At 37.7% G+C, this 24,986-nt stretch overlaps 1 protein-coding gene and 1 long non-coding RNA gene across 2 annotated transcripts in view; one reads left to right on the top strand and one right to left on the bottom strand.

Moving 5' to 3' along the window:
* The window catches only part of Magi2 (membrane associated guanylate kinase, WW and PDZ domain containing 2), a 1,234,376-nt gene that overhangs the window by 222,341 nt on the left and 987,049 nt on the right, over positions 1–24,986 (bottom strand). The window contains exon 10 of the mRNA XM_090332908.1: positions 576–1,214. Within this exon, the coding sequence (XP_090189034.1) occupies positions 576–1,214 (639 nt within the window). The remainder of the gene's footprint in view (positions 1–575; positions 1,215–24,986) is intronic.
* Positions 1,024–14,866, top strand: LOC150063224 (uncharacterized). The gene is made up of 3 exons (XR_016535508.1): positions 1,024–1,306; positions 4,958–5,045; positions 14,708–14,866. It is a non-coding gene; the product is annotated as an uncharacterized LOC150063224 (long non-coding RNA).

Genomic DNA, 24,986 nt, shown 5'->3' with positions numbered 1-24,986 from the left:
TGCTTTTTCCTTTTACTCATGGAGTATCATCTTTTTTTTTTGTGGCTCAGCAGCAGGGCAGCAAGGCCCCTCTGCCTTGCTCCATTGCTGTGTCCCAGACTAGGGAAGAACCATGTAGGAATCAGAGCTTCTATCCTGCTCTCCACAGTTCTAATTTTCATATTCCACTCATCCCAGAATTTCATTCCATCTCTGTTCTACAGCATCCTCCTCCCCCGCCCCAGGAAGGAGGCATTAATCACTTAGAGTAGTGGGTCCTAGAACAACCCTATTCAGAATGCCTAGAAGAGACTTACAGAAACTCAGCTCCTCAACATCCTTATGGGGTTCAGCAAGACTACACCTGGACTTGGGGTTGAACCAGCATTCAATGGCTGGCTTGGAATCCTCCCCACAATTCAAAGCATTGCCTCCACTGGAAAAGCAGGTTTCATAATTAAACCGATGGCATACATGATTCACGAACAAACAAACAAACCCAAAACAACATGGTTTCATTCTAGCCTACAGAAACCTCGACTTGAATATTATAAATGACCCTCCCTTGGTCATTGCCGAGCCAGCCTTAGCCTTACCTCCTCGATGGATAAGCAAAGAAGTCTCACTTCCGATAGGGCAGTCCTTCAGAATATCCACTACCTCAGTATGGCTCAGGTTCTGTACATTCTGCTGGTTGATCTCCACAATCAGGTCCCCTTCACACAGGCCAGGGCAGCCCTGTATGTCAAGTATCTGCTTCACCCGCTGTCCCGTGGGACTGTCGGCAATGGTGAAGCCAAAACCCTGGGCACCTTTCACAATGGTTAAGGTCATAAGTTCAGCTTGCGTGGCTCCCGATGAAGCCATAGACACATTGTCGTCGTGGACGGGTGGTGGATACGTGCCATCTAGTTGACTCTCAGCTGGCAAGGAGTGCAAAGAATGAGGTGGCCGATCTGTAATATCTGGAACTGACTGTGAGGTCCGAGAGATGTATTCCAAATACGTTTCATAGTTATGTCTTCCGTTGACCATCACCGGAGGTGGCCTCTCCATTATTGCAAGGGGTGGCACCATGCTGTTAGCAGGATCTTCAGGGTCAAAGGGCAAAGGGTAGCCACGACACAAGACCAGGTTGACACTCTGACCAATAGGCACAGACTGAAAAAGTTTGACAACATCTGCATGAGTGTGTCCAAGGACACACACTTCATTAATATAGACAATGACATCACCTGCAGAGAGAGAGAGAGAGAGAGAGAGAGAGAGAGAGAGAGAGAGAGAGAGAGAGAGAGAGAGAGAGAGAGAGAGAGATTGACAACATGAGGTAAGTTCAATTAACGTTGACATAGAGAAATGGAATTCTTTATGAGATCAGCAAAAGAGGGACTCTGTTTCTCAGTAAGCAGTGAGAAATCAATTAGAAAAATACTTCAGTTCTCTGTATGTAGGTGACTCAAGGTTACAATAGGTCTGCCAACAAACATAATGACCTGGGGAAAAAGTGCTATTTGGTTATTCTTGAAGTTCAGGAACCACTTTGTTCAGAAAGAAAAGCTCAGAATAAAAGGTTAGAAGAAGAACTTGAAGAAACATATTCTCTGGACTTTTAAGATTTGTCCATTTTTGTTTACAGTATCATTCAAAGAACAGAAATGTCAATTTCTTGAGAAAGGGTGGCTGTGAGATTTGCACAAAAGAGAGCTTTGGCATTTGCTGTTTTCCCTGTTTCTGCTCTTGTTTTTGGTACCACAGTTCCTCATCTGTGTAGTGGTTGTGAGGATGGCATAAGATACTAATGCTAAGTGCTGGGATCAATGTCTGCTACATGAAAAAAACTTCAGTAAATGTGCATCGTTAAACTGATTGTCATAGACGGGTGCTGGCAGCTCACCCCTATATTTTTAGCTACTCAGGAGGCTGACTATGGTTCAAAGTCAGCCCACACAGAAAAGTCAGTGAGATTTTTTTTATCTCCAATTAATCATCAAAAAGCCAAGAGTAGATATGTTGCCCAAGTGGTGGAGAACCAGCCTTGAGTGATAAAGGTATGGGTTCAAACCCCAATACTGGCACCATAAAAGAAATCAAACTATGATGGTACAGAACCCTGGATCCTTCATATAATAAGTTGCAATAGGCTCATCCTCTCATCTTAACAAATCTGTTCTTTCTGTTGATTATTTCAGTAATGCCATATGTCTTCTCTCACCAATGAATTGTCACAGATCTATAGCAGTCTGCTGTTAGAAGCTAACTTTATAATATCAGAAATGCCCCAAATGGAGAACACTCATTATGAAATATGATCATTAGAATGATTTTTTCTACTTTTTGAAAGAATACAGAAAGACATGATTGTTTGAGATAATTGTTTTAAATTTTTTCCATTATGTATGAATAACAACTTTATTTTTAGAGAGCTGTTCTATCATAGATTGGTATTTTTATCCTCACAAACCATAATACTTGAAAATTGGACTTGCAAATTGAAATTAAGCCTGGCTATGTGAGGAGTCCATGAGGGATGAAAAAACATGTTTTCACAGATTTTCAAGTGCATAACTCAACAGATATCAATGTATCAGAATAATTGTGAAATGTATAATACAAATGTTAAGGGCTTTCGTCTGGGACATCTCTGTCTGTCAAGATAGCAAACATGGTTGAACTGTCAGAGTTAAATATTTTTCTGGCCCTTCATAGGTATAAGATATAAAATGATTTCATCATTAAATGCACTTAAATAATTATATGAAATAAAATAACCCAGAGTGAATTAAACTCAACAGCACTGACCTGATTCATAGTCATTTCTCCCAAATGTAAGAGAGCTATGTAAGAATCAGGCAGTCACAGCTTCTATTACTGGTTAGATGGAACTTCACCCTTCCCTAATGTCACCAGAGAGGGTGCTGATGCATCACAGCCAGCAGGACCCAACTGAGTTGGAATGGGCACTCTTTCTCTGCCATTATGTTTCCTCGGTAGCATCTGGTTTTGCTTTGGCATCCTTTAAAATTGATTCTAGTCTGCTCACAGAGTGCCAGGAAAGTGTCAGATTCAGAGAGACTGTATTTTCTCCTTCTGCTCCCCTTTGCCTATGTCCTCTCTCTGTCTTTCTAGTCCTAGATCAAACTCAGGGGCCTTACACATGCTATGCATGAGTTACAATCTCAGCCTCCCTGCCTCTTTTATTTTCGATATTACATTCACACAGTTAAAAGTTTGAAGAAAAAAGAAATACCTATGTACTACCATGCCCATCTTTGTAGATAACCTTCTTGGCTAGTACCTCACATCCTATATGCCTATATGTCATTTCTTACTTCTGTTTCCAAAAATGGCCATTGTCTTCATCCGAGGTAGGATAATGATACTTTATATATTTTATGTCCTATCTGGGTGTCTGTAGAAATGCTATCTCTAAAAAGTATTTAATCCACAAATAATGGTCAGCCTAAAAACATTTTTTCAAATTTTAAACATTTTACAACTGATCTACCTTTTAATCTGTGATTTTACAAGGTTAATCTATTTTATACTTATGCTCCAGTTCATGAATTTATGTATTATCTATTGTGGCCACGTTTGCTGTTTATGAGCACATGCATTTTCACTGTAGATGGACACTGGAGTTCTTATCAAATGTTGGCGATTTTAAAGAATCCTCTGTTATGGCTCAGTCAGTGTGGTAAAGCACAGCTGCAATCAGAGTCATCACAGCTACCAGGGCAACTGTAATAGCTGGATTATGAAATTGAGGCCAGCCTCACATTGTTTGTGTGACCCTATCTCAAAATCAAAATCAGAACTAGAAAGTTAGGGTTGTAGCATAAGTAGTAGAGAGCCTACCTGGTCTCAAGGGCCACAGCACCACAAAAAGGAAAGAAAAAAAAATAGGAGTAAGGGGGAAAAACATGCTTTGGCATGAACCTCTCTCCATGGCTCCTGTTTACATATGGGGGAGTATTTCTGAATTGTGTATCTTGGCATGGAATTTCTGACCATAGGGCAAAATAGGCTATTGAGAGTTATACATTTATGGGTAATGGGTAAGGATTCTCATTGCTCTTCATTTGACATAATACTTGATATTTTCAGACTTAATTTTGCAAATATAATTGGTATAATTGTTGTTTTCTTTTACATCACCTAGATTTCTCAGGAAGGGAAGCATCTTTTTTGTTTGTTTGTTTGTTTCCTCACTATTCCTGTTACCTCTTGGGAATTATCTTCTTATAGAGTGAGTTGACTGCATTTTATGTTGTTTCAACACATTAATGCTCACCTTTCTGAGCCAAGGCTCTCTGTAGGCTTGGCAGGCAGGCTGGTATACTAGTGGCCTCATGGGTTGGGCAGTGAAAAGACTAGACATCGCTTTAGCTCTATCTCTTACTAGCTTTGTGCTTTCCAACAACTAGCTTAAATACTCTATGACCCAGACCCCACTGAAGTCATGAAGGTCAATATTGTTTCCTGGGAAATGGTGAGTGAAAATATGCAGTCAAAAATGCTTTGTAAGGTATAAATTGTTTTCTGTGTGATAACGGTTATTCTGTTAGTTATTATTTTGATTCTATCTTCCTATAAAATCAAGTCAGTCACATCAAAATAGTGCCATGACAATCATAATCAAAGATGACTTGAGTATGATTGCTGAAATGACAGGCTTTGAGTGGACAAGTTGAAAGTCCTCTAACATTCTCCTTACCTTTAATCACCACTGACAATCTTACCCTAACAAGCAAGCTCTTATCCTTCCCTCTGCCCCCACAGAATTTCATAGAAAAAAGAAAATGGGAATGTTCAAAGCTCTCATAGTGTCCTTTCATGTCTAAGGAGTCATTACTTGAGTTATAGTGATTAATGTTATCTAGGTTTTTGCCTTTTAATATCATCCTGTTATCTAGTATTGAAACTATTTGTCGGTCTTAGTGAGACTACTATTTAAAATTTATGAATATTTTCAACTCAGAACAATATTTTCAAGTCATCAAGCCAACAAGTGATAATGTAGGCTGCAACAATCTTTATGGAGTTACACCAATTTCTCAATAAGAAAGGTAAGTTGTCAGTTATCTAATAACTTGACAGCACTCACTGGTCCACATTAAAGATAATGTGTGATGTTAAGAAAGAGTTGTAGATGAAGATGTAAGCAAGTGTTCACTTGCTCTGATAGAACTGATTGGGCAGGATATTTATAGACGTTGCTGCTGGATGAATGTCATTTACATGTTGTGAAAGGAAAATATAAGCCACCTGGTATATGTCATCCCACAGTTCTAAGCCAAATACAGGGACAGATTGGGTTTAAGAGCACAGAAAGGAATGTCATTAGGAAAACTGGCTCTAACTCCAACTTGCTGGCCTACTTTGAGGGAGAGACTTACAATGAAGTCACTTGATCTCCATCATATATCTTTTCTTTCATAAAATAGGAATTAAAATCTATCCTGCATTTCTTTCTTTTTTTTTGCAAAATTACTGTGAGAATGAGATCATCTTTGTGAGAACACTTTTTTAATGTTCCATAAGAATGATACATTTCACTTGAAAGCAAAACACCTACTTGTACAACTATGTTGCCAGAGAGATGTCATTATTTTCCATATGACCATTCACTTTAGCCCATATTAGGACGAGCTGGTTTTGTAGTAGTTATTGGTCTCAGGTCTACTTGTCAGACTGAATGTGACTGATGCATTTGTTGAATACTGCACAGAGAAGTATGTAAAGTACAAAGGAGAGCAAATAAAGTAGATGAAGGTTTGCCCTACATGAGAAATTGTTCTAGAATAATTTCCTTTATCCTCAAGGAAATAAATATATATCACTGGTTATCTTATAGATACCATCATTTCGGATAAAATAGGCACTCCTCATGAAGGATGTTGACACTGGCATTACTTTTAAACTGGGCCCTCTCCTCTCACATTCTTGGAATCACTGGGGCCTAGAGTCTTCTTTTTCAACAACACCTTGTATCAGACTAGAATAGTATGGAGTTCTAACTCAACTTTCACCTTCTACACTCATGAATTCACACTATCTAATCTCCCGACCTAACTCATTTCTCTCTAACTCATTTCTGTTTTCACCGCCCAGGAAGTTATCATTTTGTGAAGCTGGTATCTTATCATTCATACCTTACAACTGACAATTTGTTGGTTTACTTAAATTTTGCTATTCTTACCTTCAAATGTATTTCCTTCCTATGTATAATTTTGTTCCAATTCACTCATTTCTGTTGTCACGTCTTCAATGATATCTTCCACTATTTCTACTCAAATTCCTCCTATTTCATGTTTGTGACTTACAAATTTATTCATACATTTTTATACCTATCTCAAGTTTTGTCCCAATATGTAGTATTAGTACTATTTTGAAATTCTTTTCACATACACACATATACACACACACACCATAGATGATAAAGGCAATAAAAAGATTTAGTTACTAGGCAATTAGAAAGGATTTCTAAGACAAACTTACTACCCCCACTTTAGTATTTTGAATATCTTGTTTATACAGATTTTTGATAAAAACTACATTCATCCTACCAATTATATGAATATTGCACTAAAATTATATTTTCCTTTAGACTAATAAGATTTTGAGTTAGACTTATTATCTAAAGCTCATGTTAGTTTAAAAATTGTATTAAAATTTTATTCTAATATGCACTTTTATTACAACATTGCCTATTTATCTACTTCACAGCACTCACATCTTCACAGATGATGACCTATATTTTTGGAGATGTGTCCCCTCAATTAAAACTGAAAATAACTGTTCTTGATAAATCTATTATCCAAAGTGTAGTACTGTGTTAGAGTAGACAGTACAACAGAATAAATAAAAGCTAGGTCTCCTTGAACTGACCTCCAATCAAGTTAACTAATGTGACTCTTGATAGACAAGGCAGCAACAGTACTGGAGCTTAAAATGTGAGCCATGGTATTATCCCTTAGCATTGATGACCCTATAATTTAACCATAGTTCCAGTTCTGGCTTTCTGGCTAATGGCAAGTAAGAATCTCATGGACTTTTCTCTCTAGGCTAGCTTTGAACAAAAATCTTCAGATCTTAGGCTCCTGCATAACTAGGATTAGGTATACCCTTGGTGTCTTGCCACAATCATTGTTTTACCAATTTTAGAGGGAAGAGATTATATATGTGAAAATAGTATGCATAGAGTGAGTCATTATAATAGGTATTAAAATTTTTAGATGGTTAGAAAAGAATGCAAGGTAAAAAAAATCCTGAGAAAGAATAAATTCTAATAAAAAATTCTTCAGAGAAGCTTCCAAATTCTATAAAAGTATTGGTCAATGTTTTTATAAAAATTTGAGAAGGAAGGTATTTTCATTTTGGTAATGAAATGGTGCTTCCTCCAGTGTATTTCTTGTTTCTTTCTCACTTATAAGTACAATATGGTTGCCAGAAGGCAGAGAGAGACCACGTGGTTGAGCTTGGAGATGAGGTTGTTCTTATGTGTGAGTGTTGACATACTCTCAACTGTGCCACAAATCAGAAAATATCAGGAGATAAATGCCCAAGGAAACAAATAGGAAATGGGCTTGTATTGTCTCTAAGGATCCCTGATGAATCCCATACAAGGTTTTATATCTTTTATTGCTCAAAAGGTTTTAGTTACCCAATATTAATTTGTTTTGCTAAAAGAAAAACAATTTCCTCTATTTTCATACAATGGAATTCTATGCTGCCATCAGAAAGACATTGCCCCATTTGTAAGAAAATGGAAAGACTTGGAGAAAATCATATTAAGTGAAGTAAGCCAGACACAAAATAACATAGGGTCATGGTTTCCCTCATTTGTCATAGTTAGTACACACCTAGGGCTCTCCTAGCAGAATATTACAATATCTCAAAATCTAGATACATAAGGTCATATAGGATGAGGCTAAATGAAAGGATCTCCAGGATATGGAAACAAGAGCTTTATCTTGTGTGATTATTGTTCTTAATGTACTATGTTATTTTTCTTCTCTTTTGTTGCCCTTTGGTTAATCTCATGTGGTTATTGTATCTGACCTTGTTACCTGGTATACTGTATATACATTTATTTGTTTATTTGAAATAGGAAAGGGAAGGGGGGAAACCAAGATGATTGGGAGGGGGTAGGAGGAGGGAAATGGGGACAAAAACATGAGAAGCGGTATCATTGTATGAGAAATAATGCACCTACTATCTGGCAAATATGACTATAACCCCTCTATACATTACAATAAAAAATAAAGATAGCGGAATCATTCTTTCAAAAAACAAACAAAACCAAAATGATCAGTTTCTAAAATTCCCAGGTGGTCATCTTAGCGGGGAAGTCATAAAGGCAGACATCAGTTGGATAGGATTTCCATCTGAAAATCAGACTTCCCATGCTTGTCATGACTTGAATTATCTGTTTGGTAGATAACATTTTGCATACCTGTTAAATTTGGTAAAAACAGATCATAAATACCTATGTTGTAGGGGTACAAAGATAGGATAAAATTGTCCAAAGCACTTTAATTTTCTAAATCTAATGTAAAATATTGTACATGGCATTCTGAAGTAAAATAAGTTGAATCAATAAGTAGTAGTAACATAAAGTTCAGACAATGGCTGGATTAATGTTCTACATACTTAATGGAGAGAGCAATTATTTTGAAGTCAGGAGGTTTACATTTTCATGTAGCTGTGCCAAAACAAATGGTGTCAGCACATTTCTGAGTCTTCTCCCTCACTTCCTTTTCCTAAAGCATTTAACCACTGAATAAAAGTTTATAATATATATGCAATTTATATACAAAATATATAATTTTGAAGAGGTGACTAAACCAATTGCTCTCAAAGCCATTTTCTTCAGTCTGAAATAATTTTTCTCCATTGACTTTCACTTTATTTTTATTTTATTTTTAAAAATTTATTTTATTATCTTTAAGTAGTTATACAAAGGACTTGCCATTTAACAGAGCAGTCCATGAATAAAATGTATCTTGATTAATGACAACTTTTTCAACATTCTCACCAATCATCCCTCCCAAACTGTCCCTTCTCTTACTTCCCTTAATTTTTCATTCTGACATTCTAAGGGGTTCTACTGTCAAATTGGTTCTTTCCTTTCCCCAACTATTACAACCTGGCCATTAGAGCCTTAGCAGCTATGACATGAACTTTCACAGTATTCTCGTCCCTGCACTTATTGTTGTTAGTGAAGAAAAGAGAGGGGAAGGCATGGCCTTGTAACAGATACAACCTTGTACAGCCAAGTCCAAAGTTTCCAGTACCACATACAAACTGACTAGGCTACATTTTCACCATCTCCTGACACTTCTCCCTTACTCTGAGTTTTGGTTCAAGCACCCATGGGTTATTTTTCTCTCCATCCATTTTGCTTTCCTTCCTGATTCTACTCTTGCTTTGTCTTCTTATAATAAACTCCTGTGGGTGATGCCGATATTTTTCTTATGTTACTCTTCTCAACAGAGTGAGACTCATCAGCAGCATCTGGAATTTCTTTGATTGCAGTGACTACCACCAATACATGCTATGATGTTGCAAGTGTCATTTACAAACTCTGTCTTACCTCATCATTACTGCACCCATATGAGATATATGAGATAGCCATTGCTTTCTGCACTTTATACGTGGGGAAACTGAACCTAGGAGAGGAAAAGCAACTTCTGAAGTCACACTGATAATTAGGTCAGATTCACAAACTGAATCCAGCCGAGGAATTTTTAAACTGCCTAGGCCATATTTTGATTTGAGGATTCTTTTGTGCCCATCAAATCATTATCAGCTATAATGCTGGGGAAATATTTTTAATTCCTGAATATGAAAATGGAGAGATGAACTGCAATATTCTTTTGATTAGCTGTTAATGGAGGGAGGCAGTGAAGCAGATAATTGCAAATAGGGAAATCCACTGTGGTGGCTCAGTCCAGTTTCTGCCACCCTTCACAATATGTTTGGAGGATGGCCCAGAGAAGGCTCTAGTGGAGAGGAGACGACGGAGCACTGTGACCTCCACACATTGCAGCAATAATGAAACCTATGCTCTACTACACATCCCATTGCTGTGTGATTTGGGGCAAGGTAGGGTATAGAGAAGCTGGGAAAGCTAATCCCTCACCATTTTTTTTTCTCTGTGATATTGGAGATTGAACCACAGTGCTTACTAGGTAGGTGCTGTACCACTGGAGCCACTTTATTATCTCCTTTGGGGGCGCTTTCTGCCTGGGTTGGCCTGGATTTTGATCCTCCTATTTGTGACTTTCCTGTGTCAATGGATAGCAAGTGTGGTTCACTCTACCCAGCCATTGTGTTTCCCCTGTAGCTTGAAATGTATGCACCCAGTACTGAGCACAGCCACTGGTGGAGATGGAGACATCTTCCTTCCTTCCTCCCTCCCTCCCTCCCTTCCTTCCTTCCTTCCTTCCTTCCTTCCTTCCTTCCTCCCTCCCTCCCTCCCTCCCTCCCTCCCTTCCTTCCTTCCTTCCTTCTTTCCTCTCTTTCTCTCTCCTTCCTTTGTTTCTTTCTTGCCCAGGCTAACCTCAAATTTTACTATCCAAGTAGCTAGTACTAAAGGTTTGACCTACCACATCCAACTTTAGAAAAGATAATTTCTAAGGCCTCTCTCTCTCTCTCTCTCTCTCTCTCTCTCTCTCTCTCTCTCTCTCTCTCTCTCTCTCTCTCTCTCTCTCCCCTTCTCTTCCCTCAATCATGCTTGTCCTGAGGGCTTGAAATCTGGACCTGGCCCATGTCCCCAAGCTTCTTTTGCTCAAGTTGAATGCTCTACCACTTGAGCAATGGTGCTATTTCTGTTTTCTTGTCAAGTAGTTTATTGCGGATAAGAATCTTAGGGAGTTTCCTGCCCCTGCCTGGGCTGTCTTCAAAAAGTGATCCTCAGCTTCCTGAGTAGCTAGGTTTACAAGAGTGAGCCACTGGCTTCTGGATCATTTTCAAGATCACTTTTAAGAGTTTCTACATCTGATGAGAATGTGGATTCACATGGAAAGTTGAATGGGACAGTTGGACAGGTAAGTGAGAAGCCTCAGGGAGTTTATTCCAGGTGCTCTACTTTCTCCAAAAGCAGCCAGAGACTGCAATACTTATTCATAGGCAGAGATACCCTCTATCCACACATTGTCCACCAAGATGATGGAATAGCCACTTATTTCTCAAAAGAAAGGCTTCTTAATCACATTTTAGAATTTCATTGGTATGACCTGGTGCAGATGTCTAAAACTTGGTTTAAAACATTTTATGTTTAATCAGCACCCAAGCAACAATTGCTCCCTGGCAGATGTGAGTTAGTCCAAAGATCTATTTACATTTCCTTTGTGTTTGGCATTGAGTGGTAAGATATATTTAAATACTGGCATTTTACTTTCTTGAAAAGAAGAAAGAAAATTCTTTCTAAGAGAATCTAAAGACATTGATTATATGCTGATCTGGTACAGATGAAACAATACTTCTGATAAAACTATAAAGCCATAGAAAAGCCCAAAAGATGGTTCCTTGCAAAGCTCCAGAGAGCAGAGGCTATGTAAATTCAACCTGCTTGGTTTAAGAAACTCAGTAGCATAAATGGTCAATGAATCTGTCATTTCTTTAAAAGAATATAACCCATTTTAAACCAAAAAAAATGACAAAGGTGTTATCAGAGGGGTCAAGTAAGGTGACAACAGTTTACCAGAAGAACATAAGAACAAAAGAATCTTATCTCAAAACCTGAAAGCATATGAGAACATGCTAAAATGTGTTGTAGCATTCTCTTGAGCCCTGTCATGTGGGGTGGATACAAGTGGATTAAGTCACACACAGCCACACCCCAGTTTAAGGAAATCATCTTCTAGGGGTCAACTGGACCTGAATCAGCATCATTTTCTCTTCTTAGTCCAACAAAGCTTAAAAAAAACCTCTCCCCTGAAGACAGATATGGTGGCACAAAGCTGCAATCTTAGTTACTCTGGAGGCCAAGGCCAGAGGATTGTGGTTTAAGGCCAGCCTATGAAAAGTTCACGAGACCCTATCAAAAAAAAAAAGCCCATCAAAAGACACAAGCAATATAAAAATAAAAGGATTGGTAGCATGGCATAAGTAGTAGAGCATTTGCTAAAGCAAATAAAAAGCAAAACAAAACTATTAAAGCAAATTAGAAAAATGGGAAATCTCCTTTGTATGATGGGGTAAGGGGGAGAAAGGGTTGGAGATTCTGGCTACAGCAGGAGAGCTTCACTTTCCAAGTAGAGCTTTCTGACAGTTTATTCTGCTTTACCTGCTACTGTCAACTGTCTGTAGTTTTGACTGAGCAAGGAAAACAAGTAACAAGGAGAAAGTGAGAAAGATAAAACGGATTGATGCACTCATTTGATTTCATTGTGCTGTGTTGCCTCTTGCCAGCTGGTTGCCAACTTTCTGTAAGTGTGTGTGTGTGTGTGTGTGTGTGTGTGTGTGTGTGTGTGTGTGCCACTTTACTTTTAGGATAGTGATTTTAGTGCTTTTAGTCAGAGGAAGAAGGGGTTTCGTTTTTGATACCATGAAATCGATAAGAAACAGGGAATAAAACTATTTCACCACTCCAGATTACAGTCTATGAAGTCATTTCCTTGAATTGCTTTGGAACAAAAAACGTAGATATTGTTACTGTGTCTGACTTTGGTACCTGGTATACCATATATACTTTTATTTGACTATTTGAATCAGGGCAGGGAAGGGAAAAAAAACAAGATGATGAGACAAAGGAAAAAGGATGAACCACTGTAACAGCGATATTCACAGGACAATATGCTGAAAATGAACTCTATAATGTGGGAGAGGAGGGAAAGTGGAAGACAAACATGGGAAGGGGTAACAATGTTCAAGAAGTAATGCACTCACTACATTACGAATGTAACTGTAACCACTCTTAACAGCACTCTGATAAATAAAAATAAATAAAAAGATACTATTTGCTTTAGTGTGAACTGGTGCTAGTTGAGTCCCCAGGCTTGGTTGGAAGATTGTCTGCTGGTGAAACTGCTTGGTTGGGGTTCTCACCCCAACATTTCCATTATCATATGTGGCATGTCGGGGAAGGATTCTGACTAGTGAGAGCCTTTAATGGCAAGCCAATCCACAATCCTTAAGTGGAGTGTAACACACTCCCTTATGTCGAGCCACTTCTTCACTCCTTTCATTTGTGAGAAATTACAGGGCCCCTGCTGCCTTGCAGAAATGAGGGTTGCCAGAATATTTCTCCCATATGGATTTTAGAACTGGTACAGCATTAAGTTGCTGAGCTTCATAAAATGGGTTGGCAGAAGGAACAAATGTGCCATGCTGCAAATGTGCCTGTATATTGCATATGCACTGGCCCGAGTTTTGATGAGAGAGTCCTTCTAACTTGTGAAGAGGGAAACAGACTTGGCAGATGTGACTCACCACTGACAGACTGTGACTGTTCAAACTTGGACCCTTTGATTTCCCACTTCAGTTTCTGAAAGAGCAATATTTTATTCTAGTATTAAGAAGTCAGCCTATTCATTGGGCCATACATACCAAAGGTCGCCAATTAAAAATTCTCCAGCACATGGCAAAAGGAGAAATGATTTGTCTTGGCTGCACTGAAACTTTAGAATTCAGAGGAAGAAAGCTATCACCTCTCTTAGTTTTGCGGAGAGAAAGGGAAAGGACCTTCTACTATAGATACATTGGGATTTTTCCATAGGGCCCATACCTCATAATTGCTGTTAGACACTGCATACAAATTATTATGAGGATGAATAATGTCAGTAGTCTGAGTGTTTCAGGAAAATAGGAAACAATTTTGCGGTAGACAATGGAAGATTATTTTATTCTCAGATATAACAGATAAATGGTGCAGAAAAAAATCAATTGAATCCCCTACTATTTCCAATGTTTCAATTATTATACCCCACTGAAGGTGATTGAAGTAAGTTAGCAGAAAATCATCAGTGGAAAGTTTAAGTCACTCTCTTTCTCCAGCTCCCACTTTTAAACATAAACTATGTGAACACATTGTCAGTAGATTCCCAGGTTTTTACATTAATTTTTCTCATTTATGCATTACAGTAGATTTTGCATTCCAACAAAATATGTTTTAAAAAAGTCAGAAAAAATGAAAGTCCCTTTTCTTCTAAGATATAAATGTAGTATTATTACAAATTATAAACTAGCATTCTATTTTATATAAACTTCCTACAAATTAGAGCAAAGTGCAAGATACAGACCAAATTTGGGAGAAAGATTAATCCAATGAAAAATAAAAATTTCAGACAGTTATTTGATTCCTTTTTTTTACCTAACTAATGTAAGTCTATTGAGTCATTTCTACTGAATAAATTAAGTGTTTGAGATCAGGGAGCAATGATTAAATTGGCTAATAATATTAGCTATTATTATGTTTTAAGAATAATAACTACCAGCCAATTGTTCTAGGGAACTAAATTCATTTCATTCCTTGATATAACCTGAGTGAAAATGTAGATATCAATAGGGTGTTTGAGATTGCTCTTAGGCTTAGATGATTGATTATAGAGACATTTGAAATCTGAAGATTTGTTTCATCCATTTATCTGCCATTTTTTCAAGCTTAGTCTGGAGTTAATTACTTGGGATTCTGTGTTTCTATTTCCCTATGTTTCACATTGGCATAATGTAAATATACAAGCTATTTTATCATGGCCTAACAGTCTTGCTTTTTATTTGCAAGGTATAATTCCCATGAAGAAATCACTCAGTAGTAGAATTACATTTGGACCCTCTACTCAGTGTACCAAGCTTGGAAAGCAAACATACAGCAACAAAAAGATGAAATGTCATTCATAGCAGAGAAGACACCTGGAGATACACTTTGAGATCATAAGGAACCATTAAGTATACCATGTATTCAGAATTATCTTAATATAATTTGTGATATGTGTATACTTTGAAAATCCACTGCCATGAAAGCTAAGATAAGGAAGAACTATTAGAAATGAGTATATTGATATCTGAATGAAAATTTATTGATTTTATGGGCACAAATCGACAAGGGATTATTCGCTCACTGGCTATCTGTACAGGGATCTGTTTTCCTAGGTTGGAATAGATTTGTTTTGTGACATTACCACTTTTTGTTACACAGAACTGCTAACTTCTCTACATAAGCAGTAATCAATGATTGCTATGGGTATAGGATTATTACCCATATCTATTTTGAATTTGACTTAAATAGCTGACAGATAGAACATAAACTCATATTTCAAATCCTTTATTATGGGCCTAAAAAAGCAAGAGGTCTATGGAGTTAATTAATAATATAAAATATAGTCAGCAGATTATAAATATTTATTGCTATATCATAAATCTACTAATAAATCTTTCAATAATTTCTTCAGCATAAGATGCTTAAGTCAGGATATTGGGAAAATATTAAAATTAAAATTCAGGCTTAACAACGATGTTCATTGCGGCACTATTTACCATAGTGAAGGTATGGAACCAATCCAGATGCCCCCTCAGTAGATGATTGGATCAACAAGATGAGATGTGGTATTTATACACAATGGAATTCTATGCTGTCATCAGAAAGACTGACATGGCCCCATTTGTAAAGAAATGGAAAGACTTGGAGAAAATCATATTAAGTGAAGTAAGCCAGACTCAAAGGAACATAGGCTCAATGTTTTCCCTCATTTGTCATAATTAGTATAAACCTTGGACTCTCCTAGCAGAGGTTTACAATAGGTCAAAACCTAGATACATAAGGCCATATAGGATTAGGCTAAATGAAAGGACCTCCAGGATATAGAAACAAGAGCCATATAATGTGTAATTGTTGTTCTTAATGTACTATGTTATTTGTCATCTCTTTTGCTGTCTCTTGGTTATCTTATATTGTTATAGTATCTTACCTTGTTATCTGATATATTGTATACATGTTTATTTGTTTATTTGAAATAGGATAGGGAAGGTGGGGAAACAAGATGGGGGAAGAGGTGGGGGGAGGGAAATGGTGAAAAAAAAACATGAGAAAGGGTATCAATGTTTGTGAAGTAATGCACCTTCTGTCTGGTGAATATAATGTAACCCTTCTATTAATTAAAATTAAAAATACAAAAAAATTCAGGCTTAGTTTGAAAAGAATAGGAAATAAGAGCCATGTCCAACATTTTCTGTTGTCAAATTTTTGCCTTAGTTTCATTTTTCCCAGTGGGTTGGACTGCAGCTTCTTAAATTTATTCCCCTACTAAACATGCAATTATCATTTTAAATCTGTCAATGCCTCTAATTGCATTGCAGATGAAGATTAAAGCTAAGAAGTAGTAGTTTGTTTTGGTGAAAGCAGATGAAATACTAAAAGAAAATACAGTATCTATTTCACCTAAGTATTTTTCTTTGTTCAGTGAAAATTATCTTATAAAGTATTTTATTTTAAGTCAGGAAAGATGAACCATACTATTTTTAATGATTACTTTACTGACTGTATTTGATTGGTATTTGGTTGAATTGATGATGCTTATGAAATATACAATGACATCTATTTTCACTATCATTTAAGCATTTTAAATATAAAACTGATTATCAGTAAAATGATCATATCCTTAGTATGCATAATAGAGAAATAGCTAAATTTTAAAAATCTAGAGTAAGAGGAGGAGACTGCAATCACTGAGGGAGAGACCAAAAATTCCAATGTTGAAATCATCCTGAAAGCCTGTATGTTATAAGCTTTCATTTCCACATTTCTTTTGCTGTTTCTGTATGGATTCTGTATTCAGAACTTCATTCAATTTCAATTTTATTAAGTAGTAATCACTTCTACTTTTACAAATTTAACTAGCACCCAGTTTCTAACTAGCAGGAGTTAACCAATGGAACCAACATAAGATGGATGTAGTTATGAGAAAATAATTTTATTCCATTCTAGAATTCATTGAATAAATGCTCATCAGGTCCTCATGAATATTAGGTCTAAATGGTGCCATCTTGGCATCTTGATGGATGATGGGGACTTACTGACAACTCTAGAGGTAGAATTCTACTTTGACACTCTCACCCCCAGGTGACAGGTACCTGGACTCATAGAAGCAGGTGGGAAAGGGACTTGGACAATAGGTTCCTGGATTTGCCAGACCTGTACTGTGAACTTGAAAGGTGACTCTGCCCCTAACCATGACCCTAGTTGGGCCCCTTGGCCCCTGCTGTCATTGTGCCATGCCTCATGTCTCCTGACTCTCCTCAAGTCACCAAGGCATCCCTCTTCAACTAGTTAAGTTTGTTTTCTGCTCTTTCATTTTTCCATATGTTTTTATTATAATTAATAGAAGGGTTACATTATATTCACCTGATAGAAGGTGCATTATTTCACATACATTGATACCCTTTCTCATGTCTTGGTCCCCATTTCCCTCCCCCCACCCCACCCCTCATCTTGCTTTTCCCCTTCCCTATCTGATTTCAAATAACCAAATACGCTTATATACAATTTATCAGATAACAAGGTGAAATACTGTAACAGTATGAGATAGCCAAGGGACAGCAAAAGAGATGAGAGATAACATAGTACATTAAGGACAACAATCACTCATTATATGGCTTTTGTTTCTGTATCCTGGAAGTCCTTTCATTTAGCGTCATACTATATGGCCTTATGTATCTAGGTTTTGCTCTATTGTAACTCTCTGCTGGGAGTGCCCAAGGTTTCTACTGATTATGACAAATGAGGGAAACCATTGAGCCTATGTGCTTTCTGTACTGTAATACACTCATGGCTCAGCTTCCTAACAATATTATGTGCATTTGAGGCTGAAAGTTTTTTGGGGGACATGAGTTTGTTGTCCCTGGATTTCTAATAAATACTCCCAATTCAACCTCTCAAAATGTAGCTTTTCTGGGGCTGGCAGTTTGGCCTAGTGGTAGAGTGCTTGCCTAGCATGCATGAATACCCGGGTTCGATTCCTCAGTACCACATACATAGAAAAAAGCTGGAAGTGGTGCTGAGGCTCAAGTGGTAGAGCTCTAGCCTTGAGAAAGTCTAAGGACAATGCTCAGGCCCTGAGCCCAAGCCCAAGACTGGCAAAAAAAAAATGTGGCTTTTCTGTATCTCATGATCAAATCTCATATAACATTCACTGTGTTCTCAGAAGGCCTGCCAAATACAAAGACAAGGAAAAAATGGTCCACATCTTTAAAATGCTATCAAGTAACAATAGAGTGTCATGATTTAGCAAAGAAAACTATTATATATTTGTCATAATTGAATAAATGATTCCGTATTTTAGTGAAACCCTGAAAATAACTGAGGCTTATAAAAGTATGAAATCAAACAAAATGGGCTATAGAAGCCATATTACCAGTTTTCTTCACAATAATGGAGAAAACCTCTATCCTTAGAAGAAATCCAGAATAATTGTACATACACAGAGTAATTATACATACACAGTTATTGAATGTAAAAGCTAGTAGCCACATTTTAAGTAAATAAAAGCTATCAGAGCAGAACAGCCCAAAGGGGAGTTTTAGGGAAACAGTGTTAGCTTAGGTGGAAGGTGGGGTGGGACTATGAAGGAAAGAAACCAATGAGGGAAGCAGGGTGAGTGTAGTTGTAGAGCAGAGCTATAATAGTAGGGCCAGAGAATGATGGTGTTTGAAGAGAGCGTAATCACCCCTTTCCAAGGTACCAGGAACAGAACATTACACTAAAAGCAGCCATTGATTTCACCAAGTGGGTGTACTCTGGTGACATTTCCAAGCTTAGCTTTAGTTGGCTATTGAGGATAGAGAAATCAGTATAGAAAATTGGAGTGGGAATGAACAAGAAGTGAGAGAATAGTTTGGGCTATCCATTATACCCAAGAAATGCAGGAACAGAGTAGAAAAATAAAGGGATCAGGCACCCAAGAGAGAGGAAGGGAGGAAGAAGAGAAGTTATTGTGTACTTGGGATAGAGATAAGTGTGTGTGGCAGGGTAATTCACCATCAGAGGATATGATTTCAACAGTTTGGCTAGCGATTTAGCTTTAGAACAGAAAAAGGCTATGGTCCCTATTCTCCGATTGCAGGAGGGAAATAAAAAAGATAGCAGGAGCAACAACCAAGCTTTACTTTCTGTTATCTTATGAGAAACTGAGTTTATTAATGTAGTAAAGTCAAGTGAGAGATTGCAATTTGGGGGAGGGTGGAAGTGATGGGACATATAGACAAAACCCCACCCCCAGCCACACTGAATCCTAAGATTTTCCAGTGCTTCCTGCCAGGATAGAAACCTCCATTCATTAGTGATTTCATGGCAATGCCATTCCTTCAGAATATACTTGGGAACAGAATATAACCATGTGTCCTTTGAGTTGAGGCTGTCTGCCTTCTTCAGATAAGCAAAATCCCGTGGTTTAAATATGTCAACAATTGCCAAATTCTTACATTGTCTTTATAGAACTAGATTCTCTCTCTCACAAATATACATATATGTTCACACACATGTAATCAATGAGGTAATACAAATTAAGACCTTCTTTTTCAGATAGAGAGGTTGTAGTGGTTACTTTTAAATGTCAGTGTGGCCTGGCTAGAATGCCTACTTATCAAATAAACACTAATCCTTTTACCTTTGAAAAGTATTTGACACATGTAATTAACATGTGTAAATGAAACCATCCTCAATAATCTGGGTGGGCCTCATACAATCAGTTGAGAAATGGATAAGAAATTCTGCTTCATGACTGGGGCCCGGCTACTATAATCTAGCCACGCTGTCACTCACTTCCTGCTGCTTCTGTGTTCCTGGAGAACTGATACAGGGAACAAAGTGCAAACGTTACTGAGGAAAAGAAATAGTTCTGGGGGCCGGGAGTTTGGCCTAGTGGTTAAAGTGCTTGCCTAGCATGCATGAAGACCCGGGTTCGATTCCTCGGTACCACATACATAGAAAAAAAAAAAAAGCCGGGAAGTGGTGCTGAGGCTCAAGTGGTAGAGCTCTAGCCTTGAGAAAGTCCAAGGACAGTGCTCAAGCCCTGAGCCCAAGCCCAGGACTGGCAAAAAAAAAAAAAAAAAGAAATAGTTCTGATTCCCAGGAACACTTAGACGATTTACTTAAAGTTATTGACGAAGCTTTAACTTCTTAGGTAAAGCTTAACTCCATGATTTAATCAGTTATCTGAGGCTGGATTACAATTTTATAAAATAATTTTGTAAGCATCAGGCACTGGTGGCTCACACCTGTGATCCTAGCTACTAAGGAGGCTGAGAGCTGAGGACTGTGGTTCAAGGCAGCCCAGGCAGGAAAAGTCCGTGAGACACTTATCTCCAATTAACCACTAGAAAACGGGAAGTGGCACAGTGGGTGGCTTAACTTAGTAAAGCAAAAGAGCTCAGGGACAGCACTCAGGCGCTGAGTTCAAGCCCACAGCCACCTCCCTCGCCCCCCCCTAAAAATATTCATAAACCATTCTCTCTCATGAAATCTGCCAGGTGTTCCTTTACAAGAATTAAAAAAAAAAATCTCCTTTCTGAAAACCACAAAATGTAAAGTCCTCTATTACAGATATAAGAAGCTACCAGGAACATTTCAAAGCAGTAGTCAGGCAAGTCAGCCACTAGCCCTTCATAATTTATTTTACATATTTAGGCTAATAAAGGATGTGTTTGAAATAACAACAGACTGACCTTGTTTCTTGGCAAACACTAGCTTAAACTCTCTAGAGCTAAGTCCATTTTCAGACATTCTTTTCAAGGATGGCTTGTTATTATCCTCTTGGAAATAATTAACTGTAGTAAAAAAATAACATGGACTTTGTCCTGAAATTATTTATTGAAAAAGGTCCAGGAAACAAAGTAGTTTCCAACTTTTACTTTGAAGATTCTCAGTTTCTGAGAATTTTTCCTATGAATTTAAAATGTAAAATACTCAAATAGTATGACCAGCTTGTATTTTAGCCAGATAATACATTGACTTAAATGAAGGCTCTAGCATAATCCTTCATTATTTCCATTGATAAGCACTGTACTTGAAAATGGGATCTGGTGCTCAGGTTATATATATAGCACTGATCCAATCACCATAAAAGATGGACTTGGGTTTAATATTTGGGACTTTATTAATTCTGTTGATAAAGTCAAACAGGCCTTACACCCTTCTCCTTTTATTAGGTTGACAAGGTTTAAAATCCATTGGGCTTTCTATCTGAATATTTTAGTCAATCCAGATTTATCAAATCATTTTGCATCATTTTTATTTCAGAAGATGATGGTAATTTAGGTCATTAAGGAATTTTTATGGAATAAATTCATTCAGTATCAAAGCACTGAGTTGGATTAGAAAATTTCATACTCTCTTTTTAATATAAAGCTTAGTCTAAAGCACATACTTTTCTTTTTTTCTGGAAAATCCATACAGGAAATATTTTTGCATAGTGGTGAGATGGTTTCAGTAGCAAGTATGCAGCTCTGCTTTTGCACAACTAGAGCAACCTTATCAGGCTAATCATGTGGCTGTTCCAATGAAATCTGATGAACAAAAGCAGGCAGTTGGTGAGGTTTTCTCACTTTTAGTTTCTTAGGAGAGTCTGGGAAATATAAATAGCATCACTTCATTGGTCTTTGGAAAGAATTTGGCATCGGGACTTCTTGTGGTATCAGAACCAGGACGTGGAATTGTAAGACCTTCTTAGCATCTCAGAAGGCTGAGGATTGGGGTTCAAATCTGGCCACAAAGAACAAACTTCCAGACGCGATCTCCAATTAATCAGCAAAATGCCAAACAGAGATATGGCTCGAGTAGTAGAGCACCAACTTGAGATCTCAAGATTGCCAATTCAATCCCCTGTATCATCTCTGTATCTATTTATGTCTCTGTCTCTGTCTGTCTGTCTGTCTGTCTGTCTGTCTGTCTGTCTGCCTGCCTGTCTGTCTGTCTGATACATTTACACACATAGAAGATGGTCAATTATAAAATGAATTTCAGTTGCATTATACCAACTGTATATCTTAAAGTTGTTAAGATATCATCAGTAGCACTGTGTGTATGTTAGTGTTTATAGAATACTTTCAATATACTGTCCTTATTTGGAAGATTACATCTATCACATAGGAAAGATTAAATGATTGACACTCAATTAAGCTGATACTAGAACAATATCTCCTGATTCCAAGTGTTTCAGGTTTATTTCCTGAGACAGACTCACAGCTAGAATTCTTTTTTTTTTTTTCTGGTCATGGGACTTGAACTCTGGGCCTGGGTGCTGTTCCTGAGCTCTTTAGCTCAAGGCTACTGCCCTATTTTTGAGCCACAGCAACACTTCTGGTATTCTAGTGGTTAGTTGGAGATAAGATTCTCACAGACTTTAGTGCTCAGACTGGCTTTGAACCTTGATCCTCAGATCTCAGCCTCCTGAATAGCTGGGATTTTAGCCATGAGCCACCATGGCTTTAAAAAATGAGAATGTAGGACTGAGGGTATGGCTCAGTGGTAAACCACTGATCATGCAGCACATATGAAATCACACGTATGATCTCCAGAAAAAAAAAGCAAGTGGGAGAAATCCTGTAACTCAAAAGCCAATCAAATGACTCACTTTTCAAAAGGAGAAAATGTGTCTAGAAAACAATCATGTAATTTCTCACCTGGCATTTATTGACAGCAGCAAACTGTCTATTCAGCTTCTGACTATTCTTTCCATTTGAACTGAATTGTTGTTTTTAATGTACTCTGTACTCTGTGAAGTTATTTCTTTTTGCTTTCATTTTTCCCCCTTTGGTTCATCCCCTGTTGACACTGTATTCGATTTTGGTACCCTGTGTCTTGTATATGCATTTATTTGAATTGGGAAATGGAAGGAGAACAACAAAATGGTAAGACAAAGGACAAAGGGGGAACTGACTCAACCATGATACTCCAGGACAATATGTAGGAAATGAACTTTACAACTTTCCCGGGGGTGGGGGCAATGGAGGGGAGTTGCTGGGGTCGGGGGAAGGAAAGTTGGAAAAAAACAAGGCAGGTGGTGAAAATGTTTGACAAGAAATGTACTCATTTCCTTATATATGTAATTGTAAGTCTTCTGTACATCACCTTGACAATAAAATTAAATTCCAAAAAACACCAAGAATATTCACTATATTTGGCCTGTGCTCAGTGAAATTATGTAGCCTCAATGGAAGGGAGAACTCACCTAACACACACACACACACACACACACACCAGCCCAAGATTGATTTCTCCTGTATACAATGTACCGTAGGTTAGGCTGTACAATGACCATTTTCATGTCTATTAATTTGGTTTTATGAGCTCTTTCTCTCTTTCTCTTTCTCTCTTTCTCTCTTTCTTTCTTTCCTGTTGCTAGGATGTCATGAGGTGGAGGGTCATTTAATTTCGGATGCAGCTCATTCGCTTGCAGGAGTTTTAAACATGCTGCTCTACTTGGATGGTCTTGCTGACTGGATGTAATCAGTTTCTTCCGTTCTTTAGTTTTTTAGTATTTTGAAGTTGGTAACTACTTTGTACAACTACCTGAAGATAGTACAAATATAATTAAAATGAAAAGAAGTATAGAATAAAGGCCAAAGAAATAGGAAAAGACTCTATTTAGAGTAACAAGGTATATGAAACCAAAGTACACTGAAAACAAAAAGATGAAAAATAGGCGATTCCATATTAAAATAATTAAGAGAATCATGATGTCCAGGCTTATCTGTTTTAATCCTGGTGACTTTTGAATAATGCAACTTTATTCACACACTCACTCATATTTGCTATCTTCTTCCTCCAGTCAGTGTTGGGTGAGGACAAAAGAGTTTATCATTTCCCAGAATCCTTTATTTCCTGTCTGAAAATGCTGATCACCTTGATTTGGCCAGAAGTCATGCAATGGGTTTGTGGTATGTAGACAAATTTTGTTGCATTCCTACTCTACACTCTTTAGCAAGTTGATCTGTGCATGGTTTTTCAAGCAAGAGAAAATAAAATGGGTCACAGAACAATGGAGGTAGAATCAGCAGCAGCCTGGGACATCAATTCTGATTTGACTACAGCTGTGGTTTTGTCTTCCATGAACTTAGCTGCTTGTCCTTAGATAAGAGAAGAATCAATCACTGGTGCATCCATTAAGGAAGGGACTGATTCTGTGGTAGGAGAACCTTCCTCCTTCCTCCATAAAACTATTAATGCATGAACTAATGGCCAGGAATTGCTCTGGGCAAAATCGTGTTTTGAATTTCATTCCAGAAATAAGCATAGACAGCACACACTAAGAATAAAAATGGTTTACAGTTTTAAAAAGCACTCTTCACAGTTGAAATTATGACAGAAATGAGCAGAAGCTGGAGGATAAACAAATGCTGGCCAGCTGGTCACTGACACTCTGAGTGGCTTAATGGCCTACAGGAACTCTGATAACTTACTAGGCAACGTTTATGAGCCAGGGCAGATGAAGCCCCTGAAAACAGTGTTGCCAGAACACCGATTCAGAGGTGTGCAGAGAGGATAGCATTGCAACCAATACCCAAGCCGTGCAAATTAGAAGCTGCTGGCCGAAGGCAACCTAGGCGAGGCATCTCAGGGAATTTTCATCTAAGTTTAGAACTTACTTATTCATTTAGAATTTTGATAAACTAGTCACATAATTTATGGGGATTATTTTACCTCTCTGAGTTTCTATTCCAACAAAAAACCGTGTCGTTTTATTCCTTTTCTTTTTACAAAACTGAGGTTTGAACTCAGAGCTTTGTCTTTCTTAGGAAGGTGCTATAACACTTGAGCCAGTTGTATTTATTTGGTTATTTTTGGATCAAGTCTCTCTGTTCCCCTGGGCCAGCTTGTATTGCACACCACTACACCCAACTTCTTATTGGTTCACATGGGGGCTCCTGAACACTTTGCTCCAGATGGGATTGAAGTGTGATCCTCAGGACTTGCACTTCCCAGTAGCTGGAATTACAGGCTTCAACCTATTATTTTTCAGTTCTTTTCTTGGTCCTGAGGACCATGCACTAGATAGTGCTTACTGTATACT

The sequence above is a fragment of the Megascapheus bottae genome, chromosome 5 (genome assembly GCF_031878675.1).
Source record: "Megascapheus bottae isolate mThoBot1 chromosome 5, mThoBot2.hap1, whole genome shotgun sequence".
Lineage (NCBI taxonomy): Eukaryota > Metazoa > Chordata > Mammalia > Rodentia > Geomyidae > Megascapheus > Megascapheus bottae.
The sequence above is the reverse complement of the archived record's forward strand: the minus strand, read 5'-3'. Positions and strand labels throughout refer to the sequence as shown.